The 12,769-nt window shown below is 43.1% G+C and overlaps 1 protein-coding gene across 1 annotated transcript in view; it reads right to left on the reverse strand.

The window, feature by feature from the left end:
- The window catches only part of PPP2R2D (protein phosphatase 2 regulatory subunit Bdelta), a 66,605-nt gene that overhangs the window by 20,597 nt on the left and 33,239 nt on the right, over positions 1–12,769 (reverse strand). Inside the window, exon 3 of the mRNA XM_044420742.1 lies at positions 7,871–7,968. Within this exon, the coding sequence (XP_044276677.1) occupies positions 7,871–7,968 (98 nt within the window). The remainder of the gene's footprint in view (positions 1–7,870; positions 7,969–12,769) is intronic.

Consider the following 12,769-nt stretch of genomic DNA (forward strand, 5'->3'; position numbering starts at 1 on the left):
TACGGAGTTATGGAGTAGAACTCCAGCGAGGAGGCCAGTGGAGTGGACCCTGGGTTGTGAGGTGAGCTGGAGGCCAGAGAACTCATGCCAGGCAGATGGTGCTAGAGTCTCATCTGGATAGTCTCTGCAAGGAAACATGGTTCCCTTTCTTCTGCTCCTCACAGCACACAAAGAGCAAATGGTGGAGTTGCTTGGTTCTGGACTTATAGAAGGCAAGTGTTCTTCTGACATCCAGTAGGTGCAGGGTGGTCTCTACTGGTGTGGACAGGTTGACAGAGAAGGTGGAGAGTATGATATCTTGGTTGAGGTGGGAAGAGGAGGTGAATTTTGGCATAAAGGCTGGGTCCCGACAGAGGGCACCCCTGTCCAAATGGAAGTTGGGGTGTGGGTGATGAGCTCACCGGTACAGCAGGCCAATGCGATGGCCACCAGGAAGGCTGTCTTCCAGGAAAGGAAGCACACACCGATTGTTGTGAGGGACTCGAATGGCTTCCTGGTGAATGCCTTTAACATGACTGAGAGGCTCCACACTGGGGTGCAGAGTCAGGTGGAGAGGGCGATGTTGCAAAGTCCTTTCAGGAATTTATGCACCAGGGGTAGGTGGATTTCCTCATGGATGGCTTAAGGGCTGCATCCAGTATGGCAGACACCTCGTGTGGTAGGGTCACATTTCCACATGTGATCGAGCAATCCTCCAGGCTGTTAGGTTCAGGGTCCTGATGTCCAGATGGAGGACTCAGCCCCTGTCTTGTGAGAGCAAGTTCTGGGAATGGGGGAGGTGAGGACAGAGATGGTCCTGTCCCTCTAGATCTTGGAGATCACCCTGGTGGTCAGCACGAAGAATAGGAATACATGGAACAGGCTCCTGGTCCATTTGAAGAAGAAGACAACTCCAAGGGAACTGGTCCTGGAGCAGAACTGTGGGCAGGTGGTGTTTTTGAGGATGGTGAAGAGGTCTAACTGATGGCCACTCCCAATGATCATGAAGATCCTGCAAGACTATCTTGCTCAGCTCCCACTCATGGGTGTCTAGGTGTGTGCAGCTGAGGGTGTTGGCCATGATATTGTCTTTGCCTGCCATGTGGATCACCATACAGATGATGGGTATGGTGATGCACTAATCTCAAATGATGGTGGTGAGATTGGTGAGCAGAACAGAACTTGTTTAGTGATGTAATACATCACTGTGGTGTTGTCAAAGGCAATTTGCATGTATTGGCCTAAGAGGGTTCCCTTTCAGGGCTTTGACATGAGGCTTTGCATATAGCCAGTGTCTCTAGGAAGTTGATATGATGTCGTGCCTTGCGGCAGTCCAATGAGGCAAGTGTGCACAGGGTGCTTCCCAGGCCAAGTTGAAGGCATCTGTGGTAACAGTGATGGAGTGTTCCAGGGAGAGGAAGCTGATACCTGCTGAGCGGTTGTGTGGGATGGCCCACCAGTAGGCTGTTCCAAACAGGGGTGGGACATTTAGCAGGGTGTCCTGAGGATTGTTTTCTGAGTGCAAACCACAACCGTAGAGGACTCATTCACAGGCTGGCAAAGGGGACCACTGCCACTGTGGCTGCCATGCATGCAAGAAGCCTCTAGATCTTGTGGGCCATGTAGTGCTCTGTTGTGCTGATGCTGGCTGCCAGGTTTCTGTGTTCTAGCTCTGGGTTCTGGCAGGAGCGTTTTTGCTGTGATTGAGTTGAGGCAGGTTCCCAAAACAGGATGAACTGGGAGGGGAAGAGAATAGATCCGTCATAATTTAGGCAGAGTCCTATGGCCTGTAGCAGTTAGCAGATGGTGTGCATGGTGTGTGGTAACTCAGTTTTGGTTGGGACTTACCAGGAGTCAGTTGTCAAGGTAGCAGAAGACCTGTACTCCCTGGAGCTGTAGATATGTACATACCACTGCCATGCATTTTGTGAAGACCCTGGGCACTGTGGAGAGGTCAAATTGGAGGACCAAGAATTTGAAGGTCTCCTCCCCAATAAAGAAGCATAGGAAGCATCTATGGTTCTGGTGGACTACAATGTGGAAGTATATGTCCCTTAGGTTGGTTGCAGTAGTGAGAGGATTCCTTGCAGGGAAACCATTCTGAATGTTCAGACTATGATGCCTCTGAGGTCTACGATTGGTTTGAAGCATCTATCCCCCTTCAGTAGAGTAAAGTATCTGAAGTAGAAGCCCGTGGAGTGGTTGCAGTGGACCCTTTTGATTGCCCCCTTGGACAGAATAGCATAGACTTCTGACAGGATTGCACTGAGGGGCAGGAAGGTATCAAACTCTAACCTGTAGCCATATTCCAGTATAGACAAGACCCAGGAATCCATTGTGATTGCTTCCCAGGTGGGGAGGAATCCAGTGAGGTGACCATCAAAGGTGTCATGGGGTGGAGAGAGGGGGGGCCGCCAGTGGTGGCAGTCAGTGGTGCCACCTGCCTACCTCCTGTCTCTTTAGAGGTTGCCTGAATCTAGGTTGGCTGCTGAGGGAGCACAGGGTTCTGGTCAAAAACTGTGTCATCCAGGAATGGCTCAAAGGACTCCAAGGAGACCACAAACTCCACTTCCTCCTCATACTCCTCTGGGCTACAGTAGGGAGACAAGCTTTGTGGGCAGTCAGGTGCAGTACATTGATGGATATACTGGAGTGCAGCAGTGGTCCCATACTGAGGGCTAATGGTGGCGTCTCAGTACCATGGTGGTGCAATGGCTCAGTATCAGAAGATGATCATGGCTCAGTATCAAAAAGTGATGGCTGCTCGGCACTGAGCCTTGGGAGTGGTGCAGTACTGAGGGATCACGGTGGCCCAGTACCAGACACTGGTCATGGTGTGAGGTTGTGCGGCTGGCTGTTGAAGAGTAGGAGAGCTTTTTTTCAAAGGGTGGCCTTGAGGTGGAGAGTTTGTTGTTTTGAGGTCTGCTAGGTGAAAGCCTAGGATATAGTGCAGGCTTCCACCACATGCCCCTTGACAAGGCAGAGGAGGCACAAGTCATGCCCGTCAGAGGAGGGCATTTTGCTGTCACAATCACAGCAGTCTTGAAAAGATGCCAAAACCATCGCAGGGATGGGAATGGGCAGGGGGAAGGAGAAAAGGAAGGATAACTTGGATAGAAGTGTTAGGAGTAGTAAAAACAAGACAAAAAGAATACTTTAGTTGATGCTTTGTAGAAGAGTGAAAACAATGATACAGAGAAAAGCAAGGTTTTCAGGGTAAGGATCATAAGGAAGTACACTAGTACTTAATGTAAATAGGAGAAAAATTATTCTCATCTATGCCTGATGGCAGTCAAAAAGGAACTGAGGGGATGGGTGGGAACCCCTCTCACAGACCCCTGGGAACAGGAATGGGAGGGGTTCCTACCCAAAACTGAGCGCTCAGCTATAGAAGCTTTTCCCAGGTCTAGGCTCTGTGCACGCGCAAAGCCCCTATGTGTGATGCACAGGGACCACCAAAAAGAACTTACATATGGCTTCACAAACTTAAGCACTTGCAAACAAGCCAGGAATTGTTACCCAACTTTAAACTCTGTTTTAAGGATGGCTTCTGAACCTGGCTTATTTCTAAGCAATTTCTAAGCATAGTTCTGTGTTTGTACATAAAGCAATAGGGAAAGGTTGCATGTGAATGTATGCAACTCATGTTCTGGATTAAGACAGGAATGCTTAGCTCCACATGCGTCTGCAGTACTTCTCAGCTTCATATGTCCATATTAACATGAAATGATTTCACCCATTACTCACATAGTGAAACAAAGCATCACTGCATACACTTGGAAGCAAAGTTTTAAAATAAAATGAATGCAGTATTCCTTTTAAAAATCTAATTAATGAAATTAATCCATCAATTCTTGTATTCATTCTTGAAATTAACCTCTCAGAGTGATAACTAAAATTCCCCACCCCGCTACAGCAGGTGAGGAAATAACAGTCTCCTTTCCTTAGCTATATTGCCAATAAAAATAAGCTCATTCATGTCTCGAAATTGAAGCAATCCCCAATTACTTTCTGAAATCTTTTAAAATGTGCTTTTGAACACTGTGTTCTTCCTCTTCTCCAGGATTAGAGTGCACATGACCCTCAAGATTTTATATTTTAGAGCAGCAAACAGGCTAGGGCAGTTCCCATATGATTAAACGCACTTCCCTCTCCTGTCCTTCAACCATTGGAGGCCCTTATATTATACTGCTGCTATTGGTTACTCAATAGTCAAGCATAACATTACTAGAAAAGTGAACATGTTTGTTTTAGTTTTAGAAAGGTGACACACTTGCAACCAACATCCTGTGGGTTCATGGTCAATCCTAAACTACAGTAGGCAATCCTACTATAATGCCACAATACCCACTTTGGAAACCAAAGCAACCAAAGTTAAAACAAAATTGTTTAATGGAATTCTCTTCTGGCACACAGGTCAGTTATATCAACATACTCTTGAATGGACCAGCTATACACTAATTGTCAAAATGTCCCAGAGACTAAGCCTCTGGAGAATTCCGTTACCTAATTCTTATCTTCATTTAATTTCACGCAATTATTAATAAAAGCTAACTGCTCTCTTTTTGTCACTAGCCCCAAATGAAACATTGCATACTATATTATAGATTTTTCTTGTTCCAGAATTCTTGAAATTCAAAAATTCTACTCAGAACAATTATTCCAATGAAGCACCATTTAGGCAACAATCCCATGGCCACTAAACACTATCTAGATGGCCATTTCTCATAGAGATGGGAGAAATGTGTTCTAAGAATGAGGCTGGGAATCCATTTGCAGAGTACCTCCTGTTTGCTCTGGCAGTTGGCATACTTCTTTCTAAACAGACAGCTAAACATTCAAAGTGGCAAGCATGATTTATAAACCAGAGCATGTGTGTGTAATACCAGGGAAGAATTAAGGAAAGAGAAGAATTAAGCTCTGACAGGATTCAAGGAACCATAAGGGCGTGTCAGCCCCTCTTCTTCATGAGCTGGGGCAACAGTCAAGCTTGGTCAACTATGCATTTTGAAGGGCAGGGATATCAAAATCTTTGCCTCTACACTTCTCCTGCCTTCAATTGGATGCCCATAATCCTTCAAATTTGAAGGATTATGAGAATTATGAGAGGATTATGGTGCCCTAAAGGATGCAGGTCTAACATTTCAACAACACTCACAAAGAACAGCAGATGAAGTGCCAAGGCTACTTCTGAAACTTAGCAAACATTCAAAACCAAACTGCTATGCAGTACAGAGGACAATGACACTGCTAATTGAAAAAAAAAACATAATAAATTCAATTGGGCAGGTGAAGTTAACAGCACTGTGGCCATAGTTGGTATTCAGCTTTAGCATGAAACTCATGAGATCTCTTGATTCTCTTGGAATTACTTTTTTATTTGCAGTTCATACAAGAGTCAACAATTTACTAATTTCAATCAGTCTGCATGTCCTCCTTTCTTAAAGACAGCCATTTTGCATGACATTTTCCTAACATGAACAATGACATTTATGTGCATTGTCAAGTATTACACTGTATATGTAGTGGAGCAGAAGTATGCACTCCTCAGAGAGGGGCATAAAGTGGTATGCACTTTCTCCCCTCAATGGATTTAATACCTGAAAACAATAAGTGGATATTTACTGATACCTTGATACTCCTACAAACCCCTACACTGATGACCAAAAAAGCTGTATACTCTTTTCATTAAATGCTTTAAATCATCCTGCTCCTAATCAAGCAACAGATGAACAAGCAACAAACACTTCAAAACATCTATGGTTGCTTATGGAAGAATATGCACCTTATACAGGGTGGGGCATCAAGATCTCCCACATTTTGAGGGGGCACTACGTAGGCTGTAGTGGGGGTAGAGGTGGGGTAGGTTTCATTCGGTAGTCTAGGCTCTACCATTTTCAGTACCCATCATGAGTTGGACTGGTGAACATCGGAGCTTTGCTGTTCAAACATATTATGAGAACATTATGTGGGGCTGCCCTTGAAGACAGTCCGGATACTTCAATTGGTGCAAAACAGAGCTGCCAGATTGCTGTTGGGGACCAGTCGCTATTCTCAAATAATGCAGGTCCTCTATCAGCTACATTGACTTCCCATTGAAGTCCGGGCCCAATTCAAGGTGCTAATACTAACCTATAAAGCCCTAAATGGCTTGGGACCAGGATACCTGAAGGAATGTCTTTTTCCCCATACACCCTCCCACCCTTTAAGATCTGCAGCAGAGGCCCTGGTCCGGGAACCCTCCTTGAAGGAGTTTAGGAGAGTGGACACCCAAAGGAGGGCTTTCTCTGCAGGCACCCTGGCTGTGGAATGTGCTCTCCAGTGAGGTTCGCCTGGTGCTGACATTATATGCTTTTTGGCGCCAGATTAAAACCTTTTTATTCACCCAATAATTTAAAGTTTAAAAATTTTTAATTCAGATTTTATTTACCCTCAGTCGTGTTTTATCTTGCTATTGTATTTATTGGATATTTATCACTCTGTAAGCTGTCCAGAGATATTTCATACCAGACAGGTTAGAAATATCCTAATAAATAAATAAATGAATAAAAAGAACTATTCTGTGATAGTGACACAGAGAGCGTTCCATACACGCCTTGTGCTCAGTCAAAATGCATCAGTACCAAATTGGAATATGAATTTGCTATGGATTTCTAACCTTCGGGCAACTGGAGCCACACTGAAAAGTAAGTCACCTGGCAGATCTAGGACTGTTAGAACACCAGAAAATGTGGAAGCAGTAAGCACATCCATTCAGCAATCACCAAGGTGTTCCACTCGTAAGCATGAGATGGCACTAGGGATACCAAGTTGGAGTTTGAGGAGGATTCTGCATACTGTTTTAAAACTGCATCCTTACAAAATGATGTTTGCTCAAGAATTAAGAGAGAGAGATCATGCCAACAGCAGAGCCCTAAGTGCGGAAATTCTTGAACAGATTCTCACTGCAGCTGTTCTTCTGAGTAGCAATGAGGTTCACTTCCCTATCAGTGGAGCCATAAACAAGCAGAATTTTCACTACTGGGCTAAACATAAGCTTCATGAACTCCATGAACGACTGCTCCACTCTCCTTGTGTAACTGTGTGTTGTGCAGTTGCCGACTTTGGTGTGATCGGCCCGTAATTTTTTGAGGAAAGTGATGTAACAGTAACTGTGACCTCCAACTGGTATGTTAAAACGTTGGAGACCTTTCTGCCCCCCAAACTGGATGATGTGGATACTGAACATGTGTGGTTTCAACAGGATGGGGCCACAGCTCACACAGCACGACGTTCACTCAGAGGGTTGAGGGAAATGTGCCCTGGACATTTGATCTCTTTAAGGGGAGACGTGGGATGGCCAGCACGGTCACCAGATGTGACTATTTTCCTTTGGAAATAACTAAAGGAAAAGGTTTTCAAATATCACCCTTGATCATTTGAGGATTTGAAGGAATGGATCAGACAGGAAATCGACGCCATGCCGCCTGAGATTACCCAGAGAGTGATGGAGAACTTCCAGGAACATCTGTTTTTATGTACTTTTCAGAAATATATGCAATTTTTTTCTAGATAGCCTCATTCATTTTTTATACCGCTTCAATATGTGGGAGATCTTTATGCCCCACCCTGTATATGTATCAGTTTAAAAGGTGTAATGAGAAAAATGACTGCAAATTACTGATTTCTAGAGGAAAAACAATTTAGTTGGCCTAACAACTTGTTTAACACATGAAGTTCATTTAAAAAGAAAATAAAAATAAATAGCCTAACATTTCTCTTGATGTGTTTCAATATCATCCATTTTAAAATAAAAGTACAAAGTACAAATGATGCTACAATATCATCCATTTCAAAATAAAAATACAAAGCAGTTTAACCACCACCATTCTTTGTTTTAAGTAGTACTGACCTCTGCTTCTCTTTGAAATATAACCACTCTTCCACCCTTGTCTCCTGTTGCAAGAAGATCTCCAGAGTAGTTAAACTCAACTGTTGAAATAATGTCAGCTGTAAACATAACAAAGGCAACAATATTATAATGTGTGGACTGCAATGAGCACCATAAAACACAGTTTATTTTATAACTGAACAGATGAGTACACATTGACATGCAAGCTGATTCTCAATGTTAATATGAAAAATGATAGTATATCTTCTCAGGTCATGATCACCCATTATGTATTATGAGAAGCCCAAATTACATTTGCAGCATGGAGAACCCAGTCTCATATTCTAGCATCCAGCATTGGGTTTGGGAATTTAGATACCAAGGTGCTTTTCTGGAATTTCAAAAGCAGCTCTAAGACCACTGTGTATAACAACCACCCATTTTTATTGTAACAACATGGCAGATGACAATTAATCTAGGATAACACAGATATTCTTAGTGGCACATGTTATCTAAAGGTCATGTGGTCATTAGGCCCAAAGGACACATAGCAATTAATCACTCAGGTGCTATTCTTATATGCCATATTTATGCACATAGCTTTCTATTTACACACACACACACACACACACAGTAGGAAGCCATGAAACTATGGTTATTACATTTATTTAAATTTTAAGAATTTGAAAGAAGAAGCATATATTGCAATTAAGCTTTTCAGAAGTGGCATAAATGATTTAGAAGTATCGATTTTAAATATAACACTTTTTCTAAAATTATGTTGCTGTTACAAATCCTACAAAGTAGAGCAGTTCTGAATAAATTATCTGAGTGTACTATACTAGGACTAACACAGACTATATGCACTGAATGCCCCCGATGAATTTAACACATTAACACAAATTAAATTAAGAGGAATAAATGAAAACATATATATTATCTGTTCAGCTCTGCTCTACTAGCATTTCAAATTTATTCACTGAATAATGTAAAATTCAGGAGCTCAAGACAGTTAGGATTTCCATACAGCAGTGATCTTTCCTGTGCAGTAGAACACATGAATGAAATATAGAGGGGATCATACATAAAGATTAAAGTTTAAGGGTGGTTGTAGCTTTGTTTCCTGCCTCCAATTTCCATTTTTCAGATTTTTAAAACCACAGCCTAACTGAAAACAGCTCTTGAATCCTGACATGAACCCTTCATATGTGTTTATTACATAAAAAAGGAAAAACACATCCACAACATTCTTAGAACATTATTGAAATCAACCAGATTTAAGTTTTTTGTTAAGTTTGCTATGAATTGATTTCAACTGATCTGTGACCAAGTCTGGTTCCAGTGCTGAAAATAATGATCAGGTAAGTTCTATCTATGTAGCACATTCCAAACAATATTACTCAAGAACTCTACCATTAAAACTGTATTCAAATGCACCTTTTAGGAAGGCCCTCTATATGAGAATTCTTGGGAGCAATTTATAATCACTTGTATTCTTTGTCTCTCACTGGTATGAGATGTAAAGTTGTGTGAACACATAACTGCACCTGCATACGAACAAGAACTAAGGATTAAACATGAGCCAAAACAAGAAGTTCACTACAGAAGAACATGACTTTAACAGACCTTGTATCAACAAAGTTTCAAAAGACAATAACAAAACTATAATCTTCAAGTGAGGCCAACTATTGTGCCCTCACCTGATGCCTATTTTGTCTTGCCATCTATTTTTCTCACCACGGATTTAATTAGTCAATCACCACATTCATAGAATCATAGACCAGTAGAGATGGAAGCTGTCATGAATATTATGAGGTCCAGCTCCTACTGTTGCAGGACACCAGGTTACACCATCCCATACAAATGACTGTCCAGTTCACATATAATGTTGCTAGTATGGGAGAGCTCACCACCTCTCTAGGCAACTGGTTCCACTGTCAAATTGATCTGACAGTGAGGAAATTTTCCTTATATCTGGATTGTCACAACTTGCCTTGATTATTCCATTTCCTACACACTGGTATCAGTGAGAAGAGATCTTGATCTTCCTCTTTGTGACAGCCTTTGAGGTACTTGTAGAGGGACAAGATGTCCCCCCTCAAGTCTTCTCTTCTTAAGGCTGAACATGCCCAGTTCTCTCAGTCTCTCCTCATAGGACAGTGCTTCCAAACACTGGAACATTTTTGTTGCCCTCTTTGGGATCCCTTCTAATTTTTCTGCATCTTTCATAAATCTTGGTGCCCAGAACTGGACACAGTATTTCAGATGAGGTCTGACTACTTCTACTACTTCTCATGATATACAAGTAATACTTCTGTTAATGCATACCAAAATAGCATTTGCCCTTTTGTAGCTGCATCACATTGGCTCATATTTAGTCTGTTGTCCACAATTACTCTAAGGTCTTTTTCTTTTTCAGTTCTGTAATCAACGCATTTGGTTTCTTTTTCCTAGGTGGAGGACTTGGCACTTGTCCTTGTTGAATCTCACTCTGTTGCTTTCAGCCCAGTGTTCAAGTATATCAAGATCACCCTGGATCTTCATTCTGTCTTCTACGGCATTTGATATTCTGTCCAGTGTTGTTATATTTGCAAATCTGATTATCTTTTCTAAATGTCTTCTTCCCAGCGGCCCTGCTCAGCACTTTATAACTGTCACTTCCTTTAGGGAATCAATCCATTTTGTAATTCATCTTCCACTTCTTCTGCCTTTGATTTTCCCCAGTGTTATTGTCTTCTCTACTGACTCTTGCTTTCTGATGATGAGCCCTAATTATGGAAGTTTGTGTCATACTTTTTGTCATTTTTGCTTTCTGAGCAAGTACTGTCTTGATTGTACCAAGGACCCATTTGTTCATCTTTCTTCAGTCCAGTTCCTCTCCTCCAGCACTATTTTATAAGTACATAAATTTTTTTCTTGTCCACTTTCATCACTGCCCAGCTTGCAAACTCAGGAATAGTGATCAGGAATACTATTCTGTACAAGTTCTTCGCCTTCAAACTTCAAAAATGCCTACAGTACTGCACTTCCCAGCCTCAGTCTTCTGCAAATTTGTCAGCTGCAGTCTCCCTCTGCAGTATTAATAAATTAATCAAGGTATGCAAAATCTTCCTAGAAGCTATAGAGGGAGGGTTTTTCACACAAAGAGTCCGAGAGGCAATGGGAGGAGGGGGGACATCCCTGACTTGGTCTTGACCAACAGGGAGGAGCTGATAAATGAGATACAGATTAGGGGAGTTCTGGATGCAAGTGATCACTCCATCCTTTGCTTTGAGATCAGGCGAATGGGGATGTGCAGCAGTAAGAGCACTAGAAGCTAGGACTTCAAGAGGGCCAACTTTGGCCAACTGAAAGCCAGACTGGGGAAAGTCTCCTGGGATAGGTTACTGGAAAGCAAGGGAGTTGAAGAGGGGTGGATGGCACTCCAAAGGGAGGTCTTGGAGGTGCAAGCCTTGACAATACCTCTAGTTAGTAAGGCGGGGAGGCGAATGAGAGTGCCACCATGGATGCGAAAAGAGAGGGATTAGATGCAAGAGAAACCTCCGTAGGAAATGGGTACTGGGGCAAATAGACAAAAGGGTATACCAGGAGGAAGAGGCCTGTTGCGGAAGGATTCTTCACAAGGCTAAGGCTGATTATGAGCCAAGACTTGCAAAGAATATCAAGAGCAGCAAAAAGGGCTTCTATAAGCATACAAATAGCAAGAGGAAGGTGAGTAAATTAGTGGGACCGTTAAATGAGGAGGAAGGGGATCCAGTGACTGATGTGAGGGAACAGGTACAGATGATAAATGACTATTTTGCCTCTGTGTTCTCCCCAAAGCAGGGTAGGGGAGATCTGCATGAGAGATTAGATGACGCCAGGGACTTAGGTGCACTGATTACAGTCACCCCCCTAGAAGTCGAGAAGCTCCTCAGGGCAATGGACATTACAAATGTGCCAGGCCCTGATGGGTTACACCCGAGAGTACTTTGAGAGTTGGCAGGGGTTCTCTCACACCCACTGGCCTCCATTTTTGAGGCCTCATGGAGAACAAGTTCCAGAGGACTAGAGCGTCAGTGGTCCCAATTTTCAAAAAGGGTAGTAGAAGGGACATGGGGAATTACAGACCAGTTAGCCTTACGTCCATTGTAGGAAAAACAATGGAAAGGCTCATAATAGCGAGAGATCTAGTGATGCTAGATAGGGAAGGGAGGCTGGCGGTCACACAACATGGCTTCCACAATAACAGGTTCTGCCAGATAAACCTTGTAGGATTCTAGGACAAGGTTTCAAGGTGACTAGATGGAGGGAATGCAGTGGATGTGGTTTACCTGGATTTCAGCAAGGCCTTTGACAAAGTGCCCCATGATATCCTGGTTGAGAAATTCATGAGTTTTGGGATAGACCAATGCAATGTCCGATGGATTAGGGCATGGTTGACTGACCGAAAGCAGAGGGTAACCATTAGTGAGAAATCATCAGGATGGCAGCCAGTGACAAGCAGGGTCCCCTAGGACTCTGTGCTGGGGCCGATCCTGTTTAATCTTTTCATCAATGACATGGAAGAAGGGGTGAACAGCCTGCTGATCAAATTCACAGATGATTCTAAAACCAGGGCAGTGGCCACAACTGAGCAGCAGGGACAGACTATGTAAGTGGGCAGGAGACAACAGGATGACAACAGGATGTAGGTAAGTGCAAGGTCTTGCACTTGGGGCATAGGAATGGGTGTCATAAGTACAGCTTAAGGGACAAGTGGCTGAGGAGCAGCACTTGTGAAAAGGATCTTGGGGTGCTGGCTGACTGCAGGCTAAACATGAGTCAGCAGTGTAATGCAGTGGTTAAGAGGGTGAACGTCACTCTTGGTTGCGCAGCCAGAAGTGTGGCTTCTAGATCGAGAGAGGTATTACTACCACTTTATATGACTCCGGTGCACCC

The sequence above is a fragment of the Varanus komodoensis genome, unplaced genomic scaffold, assembly GCF_004798865.1.
Source record: "Varanus komodoensis strain SLA01 unplaced genomic scaffold, ASM479886v1 scaffold11, whole genome shotgun sequence".
Classification (NCBI taxonomy): Eukaryota; Metazoa; Chordata; class Lepidosauria; order Squamata; family Varanidae; genus Varanus; species Varanus komodoensis.